Source organism: Ochotona princeps, chromosome 2 (genome assembly GCF_030435755.1).
Source record: "Ochotona princeps isolate mOchPri1 chromosome 2, mOchPri1.hap1, whole genome shotgun sequence".
Classification (NCBI taxonomy): Eukaryota; Metazoa; Chordata; class Mammalia; order Lagomorpha; family Ochotonidae; genus Ochotona; species Ochotona princeps.
In genome coordinates this window covers 121,260,279-121,284,093 of record NC_080833.1, presented here as the reverse complement: position 1 = coordinate 121,284,093, position 23,815 = coordinate 121,260,279, and the positions used below count along the sequence as shown (strand labels likewise).

Below are 23,815 nucleotides of genomic sequence, written 5' to 3'. Positions count from 1 at the left end.
GAATAAACCCACCTCTTCTCTTCTCTCTTCTGCAGAAGGCGTTTTAAGTTCTCGTGCTGTATCATCTTTTGGGTCAAAAAGATAGATGTAATCTGAAGAGTAACTCACGAGAAGCTCTTGGCCATCTTCGCTATAACACAGGGATGTCACTCTGCAGGATTTATTGTGAAGATGGGAAGGAATAAAACGGGCAACCATTCCAGTAGTTCCGCGCCCTGCATAATTCCCTTTATAAAGAAACAGGGAGTCACTGAAAAATTAAAGTAGGACTCTCGATGAAACTTAAACACACACTTCTTCATCACTATACTAGGTTTTCTATATTTCCCTGTACTTACCATGTCATGATACATTTGTAATTTATATTAAGCAACTACGCCACTGTATTTAAACTGTATAGTAGTACTGTATTCTTTAACATGATGGATGGCAGGAGGGGAAAATGGGGAAATAAGAAGGGGAGGAGGAGGGATGAATCCCCATATCTGCAAAACTGTATCATGGAAAACAATTTTAAAAATTGGAATATTTTTTTTTTTGACCAAAATTCTTTTTTTTTTTTTTTTTTGCTATTTTTTTTTAATTATTTATTATTTAACTTCATTAATTACATTGTATTATGTGACACAGTTACATAGATACTTGGGTTCTCCCCACCCCTCCCCAAACCTTCCCACCATGGAAAAATTGGAATATTTTTAAAAATTGAATCAACCTGAAGTATGAGATATGCAGTTTACTGTGGAACTCAAAAGCCAAGTTTTCAGTAATGTTGTATAACAAATAAAACAAAATTGTCCAGAATTCAAGATTATGTAAATGTTTTATAAGTAATACATTAAAATAATCAAAATAACTCATCTTCCAAACCCTCTCTCAAATTAAGGTAATTTAATTTCTATGACAGGAAAGATTAAAAGATGATGCTTATTAGCATACTAGCTAGAATACTAGCCAATTTTAATTAATTCTGTTCTTCGTTGACATTATTGCTAGATAGGAAAGGGTCCAACACTTTGCACCTCAGTGTAGGAAGCTCTAGAGATCCTAAATTCAAGGAATCCCACAAACCTGCACAATGAATTGTTATGCTGCTCAAAATGACAATTGTGTCCTTCCTATAATAAGTCTAGTTTCACCGTATAGTATTATTGTTTCCCATAAGTGTAAGTATCTAAACCCACAGGATACTTCATCCAGTTCAACGAGATCTCTTGTAGTTTTCCCTTACCACACTTCATGTCCCTTTTTACTGATATGATTTAAAACTGAAAATGTGGAAGATTTCGTCTTTGGATGAGCAGTCTTACTTTTTCTCTAATACTATCACCTTACCTGTAGCTCTTGTGCCCAGCATTCGGCGATCATATATTCGTACTGAGCTATCAGAACAACCTACAGCAAGGTAATATGGTATTGGTGGACAAATGGCTACAGACGTGGCAGCACGGCGACAGTTAATCAAAATATCCTACAAAAGATAACACAGGATCAGTTATACAAATGTACTGCCCACTACAGTTGATGCTGTACTTCAATTATTCCCTTTCATTAGAAGAAAAAAAAATCCTAAGACACAAGACAATGAAGGGAAAAATTATGTTTTTTTTTTTTTTAACTTTTTTAGGTTTCTATCAGAATGTTTCTAAAAATTGTGCCTCTGTGAAACCAAACCAATTATACCGAGTCAATATTCCTCCTTAACAATTTGTCATACTAAAGATTTAAAATGTGCTATATAACTCCAAAATTACTGATTTTCACTAAATTACTGCCCACTTATGATGCAAGCAAAAAAAAAAAATATGGAAACTTTAAATCTGATTAAAGACAATTTTGAGTGATATAAAATTCATTCTGGGGAGAAAAATAAAAATGATTCCTAAATATAAGACTAAAATATTCAATAATTATGCCAGATTAGTGGCAGCTATTAAAGCTGATAATAATTCAAGAAACTCATTACTGGTATTACCACAATTTAAACCCCATTTCAAGACGAGCTATATTTCCTGATACTGATACAAGTTGAGCCGTTTCTCAGAAGCGCCTGCTGAATACTCCCATAGTCATGAATGATGAACACCTTCTTTAGAAATGTAAAAACTCACCTACCAGCAATGTAATGGATGACTACTGCAATGCATAATGATCATTAATACCATTAGGATAGCATGCTATTATTGGTCCATGTGCCAGTAAACCTGAGGTATATTCCACTTTTATCTATGATTTTAATTAACATTTTATATGGTACTTACTGCATTTCAGTTACAATTGCTACTAAAAATATAATAAAAATATTACAAATTGATTTTACCATTATGTACTTTTCTTATAAACTTTTTAGAAATTTAAAAACATGTAAGTACTTTACAAAGTGCGTAGAATTTTTTTTTTTTTTTAGGATTTATTTTTATTGGAAGGTCAGATTTGCAGAGAGAAGGAGAGATGAAAGACTGTCCACCGTTTCACTCCCCAAGTGGCTGCAATGGCCAGGGCTGAGGCAACCCAAGCTATAGTGAGGAGCTGCTTCCAGGTCTCCCATGCAGGTACAGAGTCCCAAGGCTTTGGGCCTTCTTCTGCTGCTTTCTCAGGCTCCAGGAAGGGAGCAAATGGGAAGTGGAACAGCAGAACACAAGCAAGAACCCATACAGGATCCCACGCATACAAGACAAGACTTGAGCCACTGAACCATTGCGCTGGGCCCAATTTACCATATCTTCCGTAACTCCCGTTTTTAGCAGTTATAAATTACTCTAATTATCAATTTTTCTTGATAGTCTCTGTGTTTATTCACTTTCATATATAAACCAAAGAAAAACATTTCTTAACATCCATTTCTGATTTTCATGGGCTTTGTGCTGAGAAAAGCACGATTAAATTGTGCAATACTGTGTGCTAAAATTAAAGATTTTGGAGGGTGAACATTTAGCACAGTTGCGAAGATACCACTTCATACACGCATGAACACTGGCAAGCCTGGGTTTGAGTTCCAGGCACCTCTGCTCTGATTCGGCTTCTTACTCATGTTCCTCTGAGCCGGCAGCAAGGGACGGGTCAAGTGTTTGGATCCCCGCCCCCACACAGGAGCTGCAGAGTGGCTGGCCAAGTCCTGGCAGTGTAAGCACTAGGAGAGTGCGCCAGCAGATGGAAGACACCTGTCGATGCTTCTGCCACTGCCGTTCAGATACATGCTATAAATAAAGGATTTTTAAACTGGAATAACTAATTTTAGTACATACCACTGTTGAGGAACAAGGATGCCAAACACCCCGAAGAACCTTATATCCTAAACTTATTTCTACATTTAATTCAATGCTTTCTGATTTCTGTGTATGTGTGTATGTGTGTACACACAATAAACATAAAAGCTCATTCACATGCTGACGTAAGAGTGCAGTGGTGCCAGTACGCCAGTGAGCACTGGCTGCTCCCTTCCTGACCTAGCTCCCTGCTAGTGTGCCTGGGAAGGCAGCAGGAGGCTGACCAGGTACGTGGGCCCTGCCTCCCATGGGAGAGACCTGGATGGAAGTTCTGTCCTCCTTTGGCCCAGCCATTTGGGAAGTGAACCAGTAGATGGAAGATATCTGTTCCCCACCCCTCTCTATAGCTCTGTCATAAATAAAACAAAAATTAATACCTAAAAAGCTTAATATAAACTGTAATGCTTAACTTTTTAAAACTACTTTTTATTTTCTGTTTCTTGTCTATTTCAAATATATAAAGTGACCTTTTCACTCCTAACATATATTAATCACAGTAGAAGAGGCTGGGCAGGGCTACAACACCTGTTGGCCTGCATGTAAGCTGGATTGAGAACAAGCCATGCTGGGCTGACATTACCTACGGGTACATGCATAAGCCATAGTGGGTGAGGGTGAGTTGGGCTTTGCTGCAGCATCAGCTAGCAGATGATGGCACTGGAGAAAAGTCTGTCAAGCTAAACTGCAGTACCACCTGGAGAGTGCAGGATCTGGGAGTGGGAGTGGGCCCATCAGGGAAAGAGTGGGACATCCCTCTTGGGTTGTCACTCTGACTGATCAGCTTAAGAACCAGGACTGGGACAGGCACGGCTAGACAGAGAGGCACACACCAGCATATGTGTGTTGAACTAGGCTTCAATGCCCATTGACATATGTAAGACATGAACGGGATGTGGGGCAGACTAGACCAGTCTACATACTGCTACGCACGGGAACCAGGGCAGGGGAAGTGGGCCTGTTGGGGGTTTTGCAGGTCACTTCAACTAGGCTGCAGCTCCCATTGGTTTACGTGAGAGCCAAGTGTATAGTGGGCAGGATCGGGTTGGGCTGCAACACCCACTGGTTTGTGTAGAAGACAGGACTGGAGACAGAACGGATCCAGCAACTGCAACCATCAGCATGTGCATAAGCTGAATGGGGTGACTGTGCTGGACCCCGTATTGGCAAGCACACACAAAAATTAGGTAGCCCTGGGATCACCTCAGATTAATTTTCTTTTTTGATCCCCCCAACTGAATCGCTGGACTCAGAACCCTAATCATGCAGAGAATTGCAGGTTCCATGGTCTGACCGTGCAATGCAAGTATCAAAGCTGGGCACCCTCAGAGGCTCAGACAGAACAGTGGACAGCATATCCAGATGCACGTGGAGGATATGGCAGGACATTGGAGCCTGCGGAGGACACTTGGTACCATAACAGAGGTCAGAGAACAGAACAAATTAACCAACTACTTCAGCCAAGCATTGGCAGTGAATATCTGGGCAAACAGAGACTCTAAGGTGGACTATGTTAATCAGTAGATTCTGGAGAGATTTCATCATGCTTGGAGTGGCGAGATCGGCAGCAATTCAGAAGTGTTGAACTATCAAAACCTCACGGACAGGACCTGAAGAGCATGCATCGGAAACTCTGGTGTGGTATCGGGTGGCTGTCCTCCATCCCAGGGTGCAGAGGCAGTGTGGAGGTGTGTGTGGCTTCTCCCCTTATCTCCTCCCTTCCCCCAGATACAGAAAAAAAAAAAAAAAAGAGAATGTGGAAATAATGGTCTCGTCCACTTTCCTATAGACCTTGACCCTTTGCACCCTAATCAACTACATAAGAATCATCAAAATTAAAAATTATCTTTAAAAAAAAAAGGAAAGAAAAGTGAGCAAAATTGGATAAACATGTTGCTAGAAGCCTGCATCTTGTAGCCATTCTTGGCTTCACGGGGTTAGGCATCAAGCTTATCACTCCTATTTAATAAGCCAACTGTCTTCATTAATAGCTTAATATGATGGAAATTTGGAGTTTAAATCAGATGACAAGAACGAAGGATACTTTTAAATAAAAACTGGAGAGACAACTGCTTTAGACCAAAGTTGATGTACTAGACACCAGGCAAATCAGGCTAAAACTTAATATGACGTCAACGCATGTTCAAGTTCCATCTCATCAAAGTGGAGCCAAGCTGCTCAGACTCCTGGGAAGTCAGGCCTGGGGCACCACCAGCTGCTCAGAGGCTCCACCCTCACCGCGCGTGATGACAAAGTCTCTTCCACTTTAAACAAAGCAGCTTGCTTCTATTTAGCTATGTTCCTATGGTTTTGTCAGCCAGTTACCAAAGAACAAGGAAAGTAACTTTTAAATTGAAGTTTCTGTTCTGTTTTGTTCTTTAGCCTTTTTGGGAGGATAGAACCAACCTCTCCTCCTTAGCCCATAACACTATTCTAACGCTGCCCAGCTCTAAAACTGAAAATGAAGCCAATTATGATCTTTAGGGAAGAAAAGCCAGTGTCATGAATAAAAAAGACACATTGATGAATTACTGAAGCTTTTATAACAGAATACACTATTAAGCATGTAATTTTTTACAAATGTTTTAATATACAATCCATATATACATTTTCAAACTTCAATATTAGCATTTTAATAATTTCTGAGACTATAAAATGTATACTTATTGAAGATATTATCAAAATAAATCCTAAAATATTAATTCACAATTTCATCACTAAGAAATAATTCACAATCCAAATATAATCTTAGCTTATTCTGCATCATACTGTACAAAAGTTGAATTCTTACATCTTTGCAGTCTTCCTTGGTGCAGCTGGTCTTGATGCGGGTATCAAACCACCGGACAGTCCCGTCTTCACCACAAGACAGAAAAGTGTAAGGGTCATTTGGAACAGTCATGATCTGAGGACGAAAACAAGGTACGGGTAATTAGTGAACATTCAAACAGAAGGCTCCAGAACACCATGTTACTGCTCACAAAACTAACACAAAACATGCATTTTAATCATTTATGACTTAGCTTTGCTGATTCAAAACTACAGATGGAAATGCATAAAACAATGAATTTATTCTTCATTACTAAAAAACCTTAATGCAAACTGTAATGTTTAACTTTATCAACTACTTTCAATTTTCTGCTCCTTGTGTGTTTCAAACATAAAGTAACCTTTTGGCCCCTGACGTGTATTAGTCATGTAGGGGACAGCAACCCAATGACTTGAGGTGTCCCCTGTGCCTCCCAGGGTCTGCAGCAGAAGAAAGCTAGCAGCAGGTGCAGATACCGACAGCTGGGGGAAGTTTAACAGTTTGAATGACCTGCATAGGGAAGAGTCTTATCAAAGGTCTGAAGATGGAGCCTTTAGCCTACTACACCACGGCACTGGTCTCAAAAAAATAAAATTTCCTAAAGAAAAAATAACTCTCACATAGGAAAACGCTTCCTGAACAGGAAGAAAAAGTACTAACTGCAAAATACTAACCAATATATCAGACGACATGTAGTACTTCTGTTTACCAAAAGGCATCATTTAGGGGCCAGCATGGAGGCTCACAGGCTAATACTCCGCCTTGCAGTGCCAGGATCCCAGATGGGATCACCAGTTCCTGTCCCAGCGGCCCCGTTTCCCATCCAGCTCCGTGCTTGTGGCCTGGGAGGGCAACAGAGGAAGGCTCAAAGCTTTGGGACCCTGCACCTGCACCTTTAAACAAAGATGCTGCTTGGGATAGCCACATCCTTCAGCAGAGGACTAGGGTTCAAAGTACTGGTCTCCACTTCTAGTTCCAGTTTCCGGGTGATGCATACACCCTGGGAGGTGGAGCAGGTGCATGGGTCCACGCCACCCATGAGGAGACGCAGATGAATTTCCTGGATCCCAGCTTTGGCCTGGTCCAAGCCTGGCTGTTGAGGACATTTCGGAAGTAATACCGACAATGGGAGCTTGCACTCTTTTTCAAAGAAATAAAATGTATGTTTGTGTGTGTGTACAGTATAGACAGAACAGGAGATGAGGAGATACATCTTTGTTGCAGCAAAATAAATATGATTTAATTCCACTTCGCCATGAGCTTTCTCAAGTCATGATATAGGTAGATCCAAATATATTAATACTCAAAACAAATGTAAATTGATTGCACTCAGCAGTGAAAACCAAAAACAGAGAAAGGACAAGAAAGGAAAATCTCAGTATGTACTATTCATGTAAGTACACATCCAAACATGGGGCTACAGAGGAGCTGAAATGCAAGTAAGCAGATCAACACAGTCAGTCATTTGATGGGAAGGAACAACATGCAAACACTGTAAGAGAACTTGGTAGGACGAACAGCTTTTTTAAATCAAATGAAGTATAACTGAGCTCTGCTCACTCCATTTCATGCAGTTCAACTCAAGGTTTTGGCAAATGAGCATCCTTCAGGAAGCTGACTGTCTTGTCCTGTGCATTAGTGCTCCCGCTGAGAATCTGGTAAGCATGCCAGCAACGTCTTCAGACAGGTCAATGATAAAACTGTTTAAGGGAGACACCTAATACACAGCCCTGCATTTCAGTAGCAGGCATCTTCGAAGGCTGACAACTCTGCTTCAAGTCCGGCTGCTCCACCAATTCCACCACCTGCATCTTCCTAACTTCATCCACAGATCTATCAAGATAACATTTAGTGTCATGCTAAAATCTAAACAGTCATCAATAATCTTTATGCATGCATCTGTATGTATATGTATATGTATATGCATATCTATACATACATTCCTACCTATACAAACACACTTACACAAATCGAATCTTATCTGTGAACATAAAACTGTACCTCATACGTAGTTCCATAATGGCACGTAAATTGGCACTGCCTGTTACTTTCCGCATCTTGCTCCACATTGGTATAAAATATCACTCCATCTCCAGAGCAGGACACAATCTGTTTATCATTCGTGCAAGGTAAGAACTTTGCACTAAATATATTTGCTCGATGCCCTGAACGAATTGCTGTCAAAACCTAAAACACACAGAAAAATGATTTCACGTAATTTGTCTCCTAGAAAGAAAAAAAATTCATATTTAATCTGATCATATCAGGCAATAAATTCTCATTTGCTTTTTTATGTCAATTAAAGATTACCATTTGATTCTAACCTATTGCTCATTTTTTTAGAAAACCCAAATCTCACATGTTTTTATTTTGCTCCCTTTGATATATGAGGAGAATCACCCACTGAAAAAAATGCATGAAATAATGCCATTAAATCAAATATACAGTTTTTATCCATTTGGTTGATTTCACTCAATAACTAAGAACTATTTTGATGGACTTTTCAAACTGTATAATAAATAATCAAGTTACTCCCTTTCAAGATGAAGAAATAAAAATAAAATGAATTGGGCCAGTGTTGTACATAGCTAATAAATCAGCCTGCAAAGCTGTCTTGACTCTAGGCTGTTCCACCTCTAATACAGCTCCCTGATAATGACCTGGAAAAAGCAGTTAAAAACCGGCAAGCAGAAACCACGGATGGACCTCCCTCTTTTTAATTCTTCCTCCCCACCACCCCAGTGCTCTTTCAAATACACAAAAAATTACGGAGCTACAACAAAAGATTAAAATTAAATTAACTGTACATACAAAATCTAATAAAATGATATAGAGGAGGGCATCTAATTCCTTGATTATATTTAGATACTAGATTTATTCTAAGATAATAAATTAAAACCCCAATATTCTTAACAATTATAATAATATCCCACAGATACAGGACTAGTTCCGATTGCAATGCTTAACAACTGAGCAAAAAGTACCTGGCACAATCTGTTTCTGTTGCTGCTGTTACAATTTATTTTTATTTGAAAGGCACAGTTACAGAAAGGACAGAGATTCCATCCGCCATTCCACCACCACCCTTCCCCCACAAAACGGCTATAATCGCCGGAGCCAAGCCAATCCAAAGCCAGGAGCCAGGAGATTCCTCCTGGTCCCCCACATGGGTGCAGGGGCCCAAGAACTTGAGTCATCTTTTGCTGCTTTCCCAGGCATATTAGCAGGGACCTGGACATAAACCAGCACCCATATGGGATGCTAGTGGTGCAGGCAAAGGCTTAGCCTACCACATCATAGACCCAGCCCTGATTTTTTGTTGTAAATGTGCAAAGTAGCTAACAGACAGTTCACAAACTAGCATTTAAAATATTCAAAAATGTCTTATTTTGGGCCCCGCAGCGTGGCCTAGGGCTAAAGTCCTCGCCTTGAACGTCCTGGGATCCCATATGGATGCCAGTTCTAATCCCGACAGCTCCACTTCCCATCCAGCTCCCTGCTTGTGGCCTGAGAAAGCAGTAGAGGATGGCCCCAAAGCCTTGGGACCCTGCACCTGCCTGAGAGACCCGGAAGAGGTTCCTAGATCCTGGCTTCAGATCGGCTCAGCACTGGCCGTTGCGCTCACTTGGGAGTGTCTCCCCAATCTGTATATCTGACTTTGTAATAAAAAAATAAATAAATCTTTAAAAAAAAAAAAGAATGTCTTATTTTATTCCTACACGATATACAAACTCAAATTGAATTCAGAAATCAATCCTTACTTAATGTGACTTAGAAAAACTTCAAGACTAAAACAGATCATTCTGGACCCAGCGCAATAGTGTAGTGGTTAAAGTCCTCGCCTTGAATGCCCCGGGATCCCATATGGGCACTGATTCTAATTCCAGCAGCTCCACTTCCCATCCAGTTCCATGCCTGTGGCCTGGGAAAGCCGCCAAGGATGGCCCGTGTGGGAGACCTGGAAGAAGCTCCTGGCTCCTGGCTTTGGATTGGCTCAGCTCCGACCGTTCCTCTCTGTCTCTCCTGCTCTCTGTATATCCAACTTTCCAATTAAAAAATTTAAAAAATAGAAGATTAAAAAAAAAACCAGATCATTCTTAGGGAACCAGGCTCTTCATCAGTGCTTGTGGAAGTGCTAAAGAGATAATATAGTACTATATCACAAAAATACACACACATTTATAGCCTCCGATCACACACATATTCCCAGGAATACCTTGAAATATAAATAAATATGTATGTATGCATGAATTCCAATAACACATATAAAATAAGTAAGTGATACTTAGTGAGTTACTGTTTAGGTAGTAAAATACAGGCTAGCTCAATAAACTATAGAATACCTCCACAATCCACTACAAGGTAAGCAGCTCAGTAGCTGCACTAAAAACAAATGAATTAAAAACCACTAGACATGTCTCAGAACACAAGCCTGGCCTGAAATGTTCCACAGAACAAATTTGGGATACATATGAACACCACAAAGAATATTAACAGTGATACATTGTTATACAATCAATAAAATCTAAAGGCTCATAATTTTTAAGGATTTATTTTTTTGAAAGGTAGAGTTAACAGAAAGACAGAGACAGTCTTCCATCCACCAATTCATTGAGCCAGGACTATCATCTGGGTTTCCCATATGGGTGTAGGGACCAAGCAAGCACCTGGGCCATCTTCGACTGCTTTCCTACGTGCTTAACAGGGAGCTGCATCAGAAATAGAGCAGCCAGGATTCAAACCGGGGTCCAGCTCAGATTCTGGCATTGGACATAATACCTTTATCCATTATTCCACAGCACCAGGCTCCATATTTTTAAAAAATGAGGTAGGGACAAAGAAAAACATTTTATTGGGCATCAATTACGTAACAGGCAAAATAAAACTGGCATTATCTCAAAGCAGTAACAGTATAAGCACAATATGTAAATAAATGTAATAATAGTTACAAAGAACATAACAACATATATCTAAAAAAGCTCATAAAAAATGAGTTTTAAATATGACAATATTGGGGAACAAAAGTCAAGAGAAGAGTCCACAAAGGACAGTACTTTGGGGACCTTAGTGTGCTGTGCATATTCTGTACTACACATAATTAAAATATAATCACGTTAGGGCCCAATGTCATGGTACGGCAACTTAAGTTGCAGCTTGGGACACGCACATTTCGTATCAGAGTGGTGGTTTGAGTCCTGGTTACTACACTTCCAATCCCATTTCCGACTAGTATGCCTGGGAAGCAACAGATGATGGTTCAAGTCGTCGAGTCCCAGTACCCATGTGGGAGATCCGGATGAGGTCCCGGCTCCGGCCTTCAGCCTGACACACCCTAACTGCTACAGGCATTTCAACAGTGAAGAGCAGATGGGAGGTTTCTCTTTTGCTCTCCTTGTATCATCCTGCCTTTTAAATAAATAAATAAATAAATGTTATCTCCATTTAAATATTAATAATTAAACACATTAACAGTGATTCACCCAAACTCAAATCTATAATGTAAGAATTTCAAAAATTTTTGTGCAATCAATTTTCACATTAGTTCAAAGGATTAAAAAATGAAGACAAAGCATAAGATTAAGTAATTTTGGGCCTGGCACCGGCTAAATCCATGCCTCATAGGTGTCAGGATCCCATACGGGTGCCAGTTCATGTCCTGGCTGCTCCACTTCCCATCCAGCTCCCTGCTGGTGCCCCAGAAGGGTAATCAAGGATTGCCCAAAACCTTGGGATCCTGCACCCACATGGGAGACCCAGAAGAGGCTCCTAGCTCCTGGCTGTGGATCAGCTCAGCTCTGATCATTGCAACCATTTGGGGAATGAAACAACAGACAGAAGAACCTTCTCTCTGTATCTTCTCTCTATAAATCTGCCTTTCTAAAAAAACAAAAAAAGTCTTTAAAAAATTAAGTAACTTCGAATCATAAGCAAAAGACTTACCTTCCTATATAATGTACTACTGATGTTCCAAAATCTAAAAAAAATTCTAGAAGCAGGCATTCAGTCTAGCAATTAAGACTCCCATGTCCAGGCTGAATTCCCATCTCTGGTTGCTGACTCCAGATTACTGCCAATGCAATGAGGGAAGGCAGCAGTGATCACTCTGGTCACTGGGCTCCTGTCAGCCATGCAAAAGATCTAGACTCAACTCCTGGCTCGTAGACCCAGCTTAAGACCAGTTCCACCTTTTACACATAGGGAGGGTGAACCAGCAGACGGAAGTTACCTCTGACCTCTGTTTCTGTGTCTCTCCCACTCAAATAATAACACTAAAATACTTCAAATTTCTTTCCTATATCAAATTTGGATTTATCAAACACATTGCTGTCATCTGAATACGATATGGCACCCAAAAGCATGCAGGAGTTTGAAGAGTCCTAAGTCATGGGATGCCCTTTCCCACTGGAGGACCCTGTCTGCAAAAGTACAACCCACAAATGCGGCATGCCTAGAATGGGACTGCAAACCTCCAGAAAACAGCAGCCAAAAGGAACCACTTTTCTTCCTCACTTTTCTTTATAAAGCTAGCCTGCCTCAGGCTACATATTTAAAGATGTATTTAAATATATGTATTTGAACTACATCCATCAATCAATGTGATGTCATTCTTTAGAAAATAAGTAAAGGAGAAAACAAGGTCTTCCAAACATCATGCATTTGACACCAAGATGACTGCCTTATAAACCGCTAACAGTTAAGATGCTATGACTATCGGGCTCAGCAGCGTGGTCTAGTGGCTAAGGTCCTCGCCTTGATCCCATGTGGCCACTGGTTCTGGTCCCGGCAGCTCCACTTCCTCTCTGTCTCTCCTCCTCTCAGTATATCTGACTTTGTAATAAAAATAAAATAAATCCTAAAAAAAAAAGATGCTATGACTATCAAAAAGCCTTTTACCTACACATGACTCCAGGAAGTTTTCTCTATTGTAAGAAAAAGGTTATCCTAGTTATCACTGACCCAAGAAAAGTAGAACTTTAAAGCATCGAGGGAAAGTAAGTACAACCGCTACTGAAACAAAGGGATGACCTACTAATCAGTCTCAGTGTGATCTTTCAAAGGTGAAGAACAAATGCTCAAGCATCTTAAGTGCTAAAATATGAAAAATGAGAACTACATAAACAGCTGATCCCGCAAGACCAATATTTTTTAATAAAGATTTTGAGCAGACCGGCAACGATGGCTTAGCAAACTAGGCTTCTGTCTTCAGTACCAGCATCCCATAGGGGCACAGTTTCAAATTCTCGCTGGTCCACTTCCACCCAGTTCTCCACGTAAGGCCCAGGAAAGCAGCAGAGGATGGCTCAAGTCCTTGGGCCCCGCACCTACGTACAAGACCAGGAGGAAGTTTCAGGCACCTAACTTCCAATCAGCTCAGCTCTGGCCATGTGGAGAGTGAACCAGCGGATGGAAGATCTTTCTCTCCTTGCAACTCTTCCTTTCAAATAAAAATAAAATAAATTTGAAAAAAAAAAAGACTCTGGTTGCCAATGTATAATGTTCTGACTGACATAAAAATAGTTAAATATACCCTCTACAACATGAATTCAGAAGCTAAGAGCCAATGAAAACCAAAACATAATCCTATTTAGAATTCAATTTACCAAGAGCCTGTGTTGGGGCACAGGCGAGCGAAAAATGCCACCCGCAACACCAGCATCCCATACTGGAGCACCAGTGTAAGCCCCAGTTACTCCATTTCTGATCCAGCTCCTGGATAAAATGCCTAGAGAAGTAGTGAAGGACGGCCCCAATAGGTGGGGTTCCTAGCTACTGACTTTTATCAGGCACAGCCCTGGCTGCCATGGATATGTGCAGATGAACTAACACACGGAAGATCTCTTGAACTCTCCATTTCTGTTGCTATGCCTTTATTTGTTTATTTGAAAGGCATATTTACAGAGAAGGAATGACATTTAAAATTTTTTTGAAAGTTATATGCAACTACGATATCATTTCAGAACCAGTCCCTCCTGGATACAGAAAAATGACTGTGTTCCTAATCATAACAGGAATGCATGCACCACGACAGCCAAGACTGCACTAGGCTCACTGAGATTCAAACTCGAGCTATTTAGAAAACTATGACTCACACTCAAAACAGTGCATGCCATTAATTCTTCCGTGTAGTATGAGTATTTCCATCTAAGTGCTCTTGCATGCAAAAACAAAGTGTCCAACGGAGAGAGCCCTCATCCTCGCATGAAAAAGTTATTCATATCACTCTATAAATAAATTACTGTACTAAGATAACTCATTTACCGAGCAACCTTTATTCTAAAGGGGGTCTGGTGCTATAGCCTAGTGGCTAGAGTTTTGCTCTGCTAGGAGCCCATATGGGCGCTGGTTTGTGTTCCAGCTGCTCCACTTCTGTTCCAGCTCCCTGCTTGTGGCTTGGAAAACCAAGTAGAGGACGGCCCAAACCCTTGGGACCCTGCACCCACATGTAAGAGCCAGAAGAAGCTCCTGGCTCCTGGCTTTGGATCAGCCACAATGGACAGAGCGGAGCTCCTCCAAAGCTGGGTACCAGGAGCTTTAAAAAAAAAATCACATTGTCTTCTTCCCCCAAAGAGTGTTACAGAGACAATGTCACTTGGGACCACTGTTAACCACTTGGACAAAATAAAGCATGCTTTAATTTTCTGGAAACTAAAGCTGAATAAAACTGTTTCCTTAAGGAAACTAAGGAATTTCCATGTATTAACCTCTGAATTATATTTATATCATTAACTTTATTAAAGATAAAAAGCCATTATAAATGCCCATTCCACAATCATTTAAGCTTTCTCTACCTTCTTGGTTTTTTTCATTAAATGTAGATTTTTTTTAATTACTTTACCTTTCTGCTATAAGGATTACTAATTACTAACTTGGTGTCATCTGAGCCAGATAAAATATATTCTCCAGTGTCATTCCAACAGATTGTATTAACCTAAAAGGGAAGCAAAAAAAATAAAAAAAGAAATATGAGCAAATTAGGCATCAAAGGGAGATTGCCATATTTCACTTACCTGACAGTACAAAATTCATATCATTAAGAAGGTTATTATTACAATAAAAAGCACTTAAGTTTCTTTATTGAAAAAAAAAGACTTCTGGTTAGTAGTTATACATGTATAAAGACTAGAAGTTACCACACCATACTAACAAGCAAAAAAAATGAACAAACTGCAAAATCAAAAATTCCTATTACGTCCCTTGGAGCAATAACGACATAGAAACACCGTTTCTACCAAAATGAAGCAAATAGGACTGGCATGGAGCGGCAAATTCAAGTCCTAGACTCTGCACTCCCAATGCAGCTCCCGGCTAATCCACCTGGCAAGACTGGAAACAGCCCAAGTCTGGGTCCCTGCCACCCAGTGGGAGACCCAGATAGAGTTCTCGGCTTCTGGCTTTTAGTCCAGCCCAGTCCAGTCCTGGCTCCTGGGACCATCTGCGGGTGAACCAGCAGATGTAAATCTTTCTCTGTTCTCCCTCTCTCCATGTCACTCTTCTGTCAAATAACTCAATCTTCAAAAAGAAATAAAAAGAATGAGTGCGACAGATCAATACAGAAGCTCGGCCTCCTGGAAGAGAATGTAGAAACCTCTGCGGGAAGTAGTGTCACAGCAAGCTCTGCGCTGTGACTGGGGATCTGGGGGAGGGCCCAAAGGACAACTCTGGATTATGCGAGGGTCCGTATTGCTTTAACTCCAGGGCCTCTAGCGGCTCTCACAGTCAGTTCCAGAGAAAAACACCCTGTGTTTCAAGCAGGATAAAGGAGCCATTTTGAAACCCACTAATCTATTACACTTACTAAGGTCTGCTGTCAGGAGAAGCTGTTTAGCCACAGCTTAACCTATAACGATGTGCAGAGCCTTACTGACCTGCTCCAGCCCTCCCAACTCCAGCCCACGTCCCCACCCTCTCCCGGGTAAGAAGGTGGGAGGCAATGAAAACTCATGGTGAGGTTCACAGGCCAGAGGCACAGGGTCACTGAGAGTCAGGGATCCGTGGGCTGGCACTGTGTCGTAGCAAATTAAACCACTACCCGCAGAGCTGGCATCCCATAGGGACATCGGTTCCAGTCCTTGCTGCTACACTTCTATTCCAGCTCCGTACAAAAGGTCTGGGAAAAGCAGAAGATAGTCGAGGCATGTGGGCCCTGCCAACCACACAGGAGACCTGGAAGAAGCTCCTGGATCTGACCTGGCTCAGCAACGGCTGTTGTGGCCACTTGGGTAGAAGACCTCTCACTCTCTCTACATCTCTCCCTCTCTGTAACTCTTTCAAATAAATAAAATAAATTTTTAAAAATAAAACATACAGAGGTCTAGAAACAAAATGATAAAATACTACCTCTTTACCTTTAATTATACATTTTTCCAAGATTTATTTGTATCAGTTCCATTTATCTGGTCTGTCACCCAGCCTTAAGCGAAAAAAAAAAATCACAAGAAATACTAAAAGACAAAAAATACACTTTGAAGGTACAGGACAGGCATCAGCATGAAACACACCAGGACTCCTGGAGCTTCCAGACTGGGGATGTGAACAACTAACAGGGACCTGCTAAGGGCTCCAATGGACCAATTCAACAGCACGAAAGGGCAGGCACAAAGATGGAAATTCTAAGAAAGAACAAAAAAGAGTTGTAACAAAGCTGAAGAATGCTTCTGATGTGATATGAGCCCCCCGGACATGACCGAGGGAAGAAATCTCCAACATCAGGAACACATCAATAGGAACCTCCCAAACAAAACAAGGCTGGAGCACAGAAGAACAGCCCAGGATGTGGGAAACCTAGGACAGGTGTAACCACGGGCGATGGAAAGATCAGAAGGGGAAGAAACAGGGAAGAGAACAGAACATCCGAAACAATGACAGAATTTCCCCCAAACTAATGTCACAAACCAAACCAGATTCAGAAAAAATGTTCAGAATACATGTTTTCAGATTCAGGGAACGTTCAGAATAAACATCCAAAGACTTGACTAGGCTATCATGTTTAAGCTGCAGAAAATCAAAGATAAGGAAAGTATTTTGAAGGAAACCAACAGGGGCGGGAAAGCCTTTACCTACAGAGGAACAAAACTACATGCGAATTGTCCTCAGCAAGCATATAAACAAGGAGAGTACAATAAAATGCTTAAAAGCACTGAGAGAAAAAAATATATAATCCAGAATTCTTTACCCTGAAAAACTCTATTTCAAAATAGGAGAAATAAACATTTTCTCAGCCAAACACACACTTAGGAAATTCGTAAGAACCACCTCCCACAGCCTGGACTGGGAATGCCTCAAAGTTTCTTTGGGGATTCCCCTGAACAAAATGGAGGAATCAAAACATTAACCAAGAAAAGATGGAAGGGGCCCGGCGGCGTGGTCTAGCAGCTAAAGTCCTCGCCTTGAAAGTCCCGGGATCCCATATGGGCGCCGGTTCTAATCCCGGCAGCTCCACTTCCCATCCAGCTCCCTGCTTGTGGCCTGGGAAGGCAGTGGAGGACGGCCCAATGCTTTGGGACACTGCACCCGCGTGGGAGACCCGGAGGAGGTTCCAGGTTCCTGGCTTCAGATCGGCGAGCACCGGCCCGTTGCGGCTCACTTGGGGAGTGAATCATCGGATGGAAGATCTTCCTCTCTGTCTCTCCTCCTCTGTGTATATCTGGCTGTAATAAAATGAATAAATCTTTAAAAAAAAAAAAGAAAAGAAAAGAAAAGATGGAAGATGGAGTAGATCAATCAACCACTTCAGCTATATGCTTCCAGCGGAAAACTGGACAAGGGGAAACTCTAAGATGGACTATGTCAATCAGTGGACTCTGCACCAGCCTCATCCTACCTGGACTGTTGCTGATGATATGTTAGAGCTTCTAATTGATAGAGGTGACGCTCTGCTGGCTCTGCCTTCAAACCTGAGAGGGCCTCCCTAAGAGGCCGTTGAACTTGACTGGACAGTGGGATGCTGGACTCTGTATGGTGTGAGCCTGCAATTAGGGAATCCCAGAACCTGAGCTGTGGTTGTGCATCATGGTGAAGGAATTCACCATGGGGGAAGGGTTTGGGGGGAAGGGTTTGGGGTGAAGGGGGGGGAATCCCAGTACCTATGAAATTGTGCCATGTAATACAATGTAATTAATGAATTAAAAAAAAAATTAAAAAAAAAAAAAAAAGAACCACCTCCCACAAATGTAGACCAGATATCTGGATCTACACAAAGGAGTGTGCCAAAGGAGGAACCAGTAACGGTACTGCACTGAACTAATCTAAAAGATCAGTGATTGCTGTTAATATGCTAATAACAAAAGTGCATTCAATTTTGGTTGCTTATAAATATACCACATATAAAAATACAATTATATGTATTCTTCCAAATCAGTGAAATGAGTGAGAGCAATAATACAAGGTATAAGAAGGAAGACTTAGGACTATCTTATACGTACACTACCTTGCAGTTGGTGCAATTACTTGAAAGAAAAAGAACCTGGTTTAGTTGGACATACGCATTACAAACTATAATAAGTTTATATTAGTTTTCGCCTCAGCTGCGGGCAGCTGCCTAAGTTGCCTTGTACCTAGGTAAGTGTTACCCTGCTGGGAGACGAGTGGCCAATAGTGGTGGGAATTCTGGACCTGGTTAACGCCAAATTTTTGTTAGCTATACCAATGTTAGCATAGTTGCTTTTCATTTGTTTATTTGTTTATTCTTTTAAAAATAAGTGTGGAAGGCAGGAACTCTGAGAACTCTGGACTGGGACATGCCACACCGGCCCCCAGGTGGGGTGGGGGGCAGCAGCCTGCCCAGAGTAGTGGGACCTGAGGACTTACTAGAGTGAGAGCAAATCAGGACATTTGAAAGGGAAGAAATTATTTCTGGGGTCTTCCACAGACCAGGCCATTTCACTCCCAGGTAAGCAAGGGAGCTGAGACCAAGTGGTTTAGAGCTGGTAAACTGAGGGCATGTCTGAGTCAGGGCTAGGCACCTCTGACATGGGAGCCTGGGTTGGGCTAACAGCATCACCTGCCACCCACTGGTGCTTGCATCGGGCTGGTGGGCATGCCTGGCTGGGCTAGGCCACAGTACCCACCCTTGAGTGTCAGAGCAGGGAGCACACGATGTCAGGCTGGGCCACAGCACCACTAGAACATGAGAGAACAAGATCTGGGGACACATTCTGTAGGGGACTTGTCCCACACATCACAGGATATGTGGTCCAACCTTGGAGTGCATGTATCAGGACTGGGCCTCCTCAGTTGCTAATGCCTGTGTCACGCACAGATGCAGGTCCAGATACACATGGGGGGCATGACGGCCAGCAAATCTTGGCCAGCAAGGACATCAACAGCCTCGTCAGAGGTTGGAAAGCAGGACAGGCTGGACAATTCCGGCCACCCTTTGCAGCTTGTTCCTGGGTCTGCGGATGCACTAAGGTGGACTTTGTCAACCAGTAGACCTCGACAAGATTTTCTCAACCCTGGAGCAACAAAGCTGACACCATCTCAGGGCTACAGCAACCATCGGGTAATAGCCTCGGAACACTCTTCCCCACACAGGGGTCTCTAAGATGACACCAAATGACTGTCCTCCATCCCTGGGTGCTGGCATAGTTTGACAGCAAGAAATAGCTCTCTCCCCTTCCTCCCCTGCGGACACAGGAAGACAAAAAAACAAAAACCTGACATTTGTCCCACCCACCTTCCTTCATACCTGACGCTCCCCACCCTAAGCAAAGGTCCACATGGCCATTCCTCTCGACCAAATAAACAATATTAAAAACAAAATAAAATAAAGAAAAAGGGCCAAATTACTAGCACTGGAAGTGAAAAAAGGGAATCACGATGGGCCCTAAAAGGAAGAATTCTCTTCCCCAGCTGTCTAATAACCCAGACACACTGGACTAACTCACTAATTCCAGGAATAATGCAATCTGTCAAACCTTCAACACTAGATCAAGGATCTGAACAAGACCATGTCCACTTGGCAAATGGAACTAGTGGTCGGCTCTATGGCACAGGACGTTAAGCTGCTCCCTGCAACACAGGCAACTCAGTGCACATCGGTTCAAACTCTAGCAGCTGCACTTCGGATTCAGCTACCTGCTTCTGAGCCAAGCAAAGCAGCGGCCAATGGCCAGGGTACTTGGGCCCTAGCACCGACGGGGAAGACTGAGCTGAGGCTTCTGGATTCTAGTTTCAGCCCAGCCACAGCTACTGCGGCCATTTGGGTGAGAAACCAGTAGATGGAAGACCCCCCACCTCTGTAACTCTGCTTTTCAAATAAATAAATCTTTAAGATTAAAAAAAAAAAAAAAAAGTAGAAGAAGCTGTCTGCAGTGCCAGCATCCCATACAGGTGCAGGCTTTATCCCAGCTTCCCACTTCCAGTCAGACTCCCTGCTTATGGACTGGGAAAGCAGAAGAGGATGGCTCGAGTCCTTGGCCCCTGGCACGCACAAGGGAGACTCAGGCAGCTCCTGGCTCCTGCCTTCAGACTAGCTCAGCTCTAGTCATTCTGGCTATTTTGGGAATGAACCAGTAGATGAAAGCTCTCTTTCTCTTTTCTCTATAACTCTGCCTTTCAAAATAAAAATAAAAATCACACTGTACTATTTTTTTAAAAAAAGAATAGAATTACTGATTAATCTTTTGAAATAAGAAGCACTTTTGATAACCTAAACACAATGGACTAATTCAGTAATTCCTTCAATGACACAACCTGCCAACATTTACAAAAGAGTAAATAGGCCAGCTGAACAGCACTATGCACACTAGAAGAGTGGAATTAACAATTAAGAACCTTTCCAAACAGGAAGTACAAAGCTCAGGTGGATTTACTGGCAAAGGTTACCGCAGGTTAAAAGAAATTATTCCAGTTGTCCACAATCTCTGAGAAGAGATGCAGAGGGAATTATTTCCTAATGCAGCCTATGAACCCATCATTAACCTAATAACAAAACCACAGACATTACAAAAAAGCTATAACTCAGTGTCTCTCATGGACATGGATACAAAAACCTCTAATAAAATATCAGAAAATCAAACCGAGCGTTGTGTAACAAGATTCATACACCACAACCAACTGGTTTTCTTCCAAGCATACAAAGCCAATTCAACATCAACAAACCGAAGAAGAAACATCACACAATCATTATCAACAGATGCAGAAAAATCATCTGACCATATCTAACATCCATTGGTGACTGATTTAAAAAGCAAATTAGGAACAAAGTAGATATGTCAACTCAATAAAGAATTTCTACAAAAACCCTATAATTATCATACTTAACAGTGAGAAACTAGGAGCCTGCCACCAACATTAGGAACAAGACACATCTTTTTTTTAACACTGTCCTCCTGGAAGCTCTCACGAACACATTAAGACAAGAAAAGGTATGAAGATTTGGAAATAAGAAATCAAACCTTTACTCACAGATGCTAACATTATCAAACTAGGAAATATAAAGACAAAAATACTTCCGGTACAAGTGATGACAGCCATATAGCAGGTAAAGGCTAATAAACGAAAGTCAATCATTTTCTTATATAGAAAATGAAGAAGAATTTTAAATACAAAAATCCATTATCTTTTACATTGCAAAACTTAAATACTTAGATATAAATACAATACTCTATGTACAGGATCCCTGAAGAAAACTACCAAACTGTCAAAGAAGTAACTTTATAGGGAGCTATTCCATGTTAAAAGTTAGGAAGTTTCAATGTTTTCAAGATGTCAATTCTTTCCAACCTGGTACAGACTCAGTGAATTCCAATTAAAATCCCCTCAAGTTCTGTAGATATCAACAAATATATTCCAGGTCTCCATGTAGGTACGGGGCATCCACCATGGCCATCCTCATGCAGCGTATCGAGGTACACAGGTTCACACTTGGCTCTGGCTCTTTACGCTCACTTCCTATTATTACAAACCCTGAGCGTCAGCAGTGATGCCCCAAGTAACTGGGACCCTGCCGTTCATGCAGGAAATACGAAATGAATTTCCAGATCCTGGCTTCTGCCCAGCCCAGCTCCAGCTGCTCTGGGCGTCTGAGGGATGAACCAGCACACGGGAGTACTCTTTCCCTCTCAGATACATTAACAACATTAACAATAATACAATGCTGTGCTTCACCGACGTCTACAGTCTCTGAGAAATGACTATTACATCTAGAGAGATGCGCTCACCAGAGACCTCACCGAGCAGTGAATGAGAGAAACCTTTGAAAGGTTAGAAAACTTATCGGTACTTCAAACATTCTTGCATATACTCTTCCATATTTTCATGTAAAACTTTATTCTCCCAATTTACTAGTTATTCATTATCTCTTTTGTAAATTCTGGAGCAATTTACCAAACTTTAAACACTGAAGGCCTTCTTAGTTCATAAAGAATTAACTACTACTTACACAGCCATCATGCACATTTAGGGTTGCTTCAAGTTTTAGTCTTTGGATAAATTCTCTTCTTCCTGTTTCAAAAAAGAGAGAGCAAGATAAACAAACCACACAATCTATGCTGAGCAAAGTCCAACACTTGAAGAGCCCCGGGCCTAGCAAAACAAGGCAAATGCTGGCTCCAACTCCGGCTCCGCCACTTAGAAACTGAGCAACACTCGGCAAATTAACTTCCAGGGGCTTCATTTCCCTGCAAGAGTATTAACTTCATGTGGCTAATGTAAGAATTCAATGATTGAAGGACAGAAAAGGCTTAGCAGAATCTGAACCATAGTGAACATCCAACAGCGCTTCATCCATCCACTCATTCAACGCGCGTACTGAGTACACTCCTCCAGGTAGCATTCCAGGAGCTAGAAATACAACGGTAAGATGAGGCAAGATCTCCACCCTCTGTGATGGAAGATATATACACCAGGTCAGGAGCCAGAACTGTGGCACAGTACAAGCCACTCTGTGCAGCACTGGCTTGAGTCTCGGTTGTTCCACTTCCAATCCAGCTCCCTGCTGCTGTGCTGGGAAAGCAGCACAAGACAGCCCAAACCCCGGGCCCCAGCCACACACACGGGCGACTCAGATGGACTTCTGGGCTCCCGGCTTTAGCCTGAACCAGTCCTGGCCATTGTGGCTGCCTGCGGAGCAAACCAGCCAACGAAGAGCTTCTAAAATATCAAGAAGTCAGCAAAGTTCTTCTTCAATCAGGTGGTGCACAATTAACTTTCAAATCTGATTTATAGGTTTAAAAATACGCTAACTGCACCACACAGATAAAAAGTTTGATGAAATTATTTTTGGCCAAATATAAGCTTGGCAATCCTGCGAAATTACAGAATGAAAATAAACAAAGCAGCAAACTAACAAGTTAACAGCAATTATAACTCATTAAAACACTGAATATTAGAAACATTTCTTGTCCCCAATTTCTTTTTTTTTTTTAAAGATTTATTAATTTTATTATAGCCAGATATACACAGAGGAGGAGGAGAGACAGAGAGGAAGATCTTCTGTCCGATGAATCACTCCCCAAGTGAGCCGCAACGGGCCGATGCGCGCCAATCCAAAGCCAGGAACCTGGAACCTCTTCCGGGTCTCCCACACGGGTGCAGTGTCCCAAAGCATTGGGCCGTCCTCCACTGCTTTCCCAGGCCACAAGCAGTGAGCTGGATGGGAAGTGGAGCTGCTGGGATTAGAACCGGCGCCCATATGGGATCCTGGGGCTTTCAAGGCGAGGACTTCAGCCGCTAGGCCACGCTGCCGGGCCCATCTTGTCCCCAATTTCTAAAGTCTAGATTTGACAATCTGGCTCTGGTC

The 23,815-nt window shown here is 41.8% G+C and overlaps 1 protein-coding gene across 7 annotated transcripts in view; it reads right to left on the bottom strand.

Moving 5' to 3' along the window:
• The window catches only part of DCAF6 (DDB1 and CUL4 associated factor 6), a 105,559-nt gene that overhangs the window by 66,926 nt on the left and 14,818 nt on the right, over positions 1-23,815 (bottom strand). For 5 of the 7 annotated variants that reach the window (XM_058660602.1, XM_058660596.1, XM_058660598.1 and 2 more), the window contains exons 2-7: positions 22,457-22,518; positions 14,909-15,001; positions 8,074-8,259; positions 6,055-6,168; positions 1,336-1,471; positions 13-227 (exon numbers count right to left, since the gene is read on the bottom strand). In XM_058660602.1, coding sequence (XP_058516585.1) covers positions 13-227; positions 1,336-1,471; positions 6,055-6,168; positions 8,074-8,259; positions 14,909-15,001; positions 22,457-22,518 — 806 coding nt within the window. Of the gene's footprint in view, positions 1-12; positions 228-1,335; positions 1,472-6,054; positions 6,169-8,073; positions 8,260-14,908; positions 15,002-22,452; positions 22,519-23,815 lie in introns of all 7 variants that reach the window. The other 2 variants (XM_058660600.1, XM_058660601.1) reach the window with 2 other exon arrangements.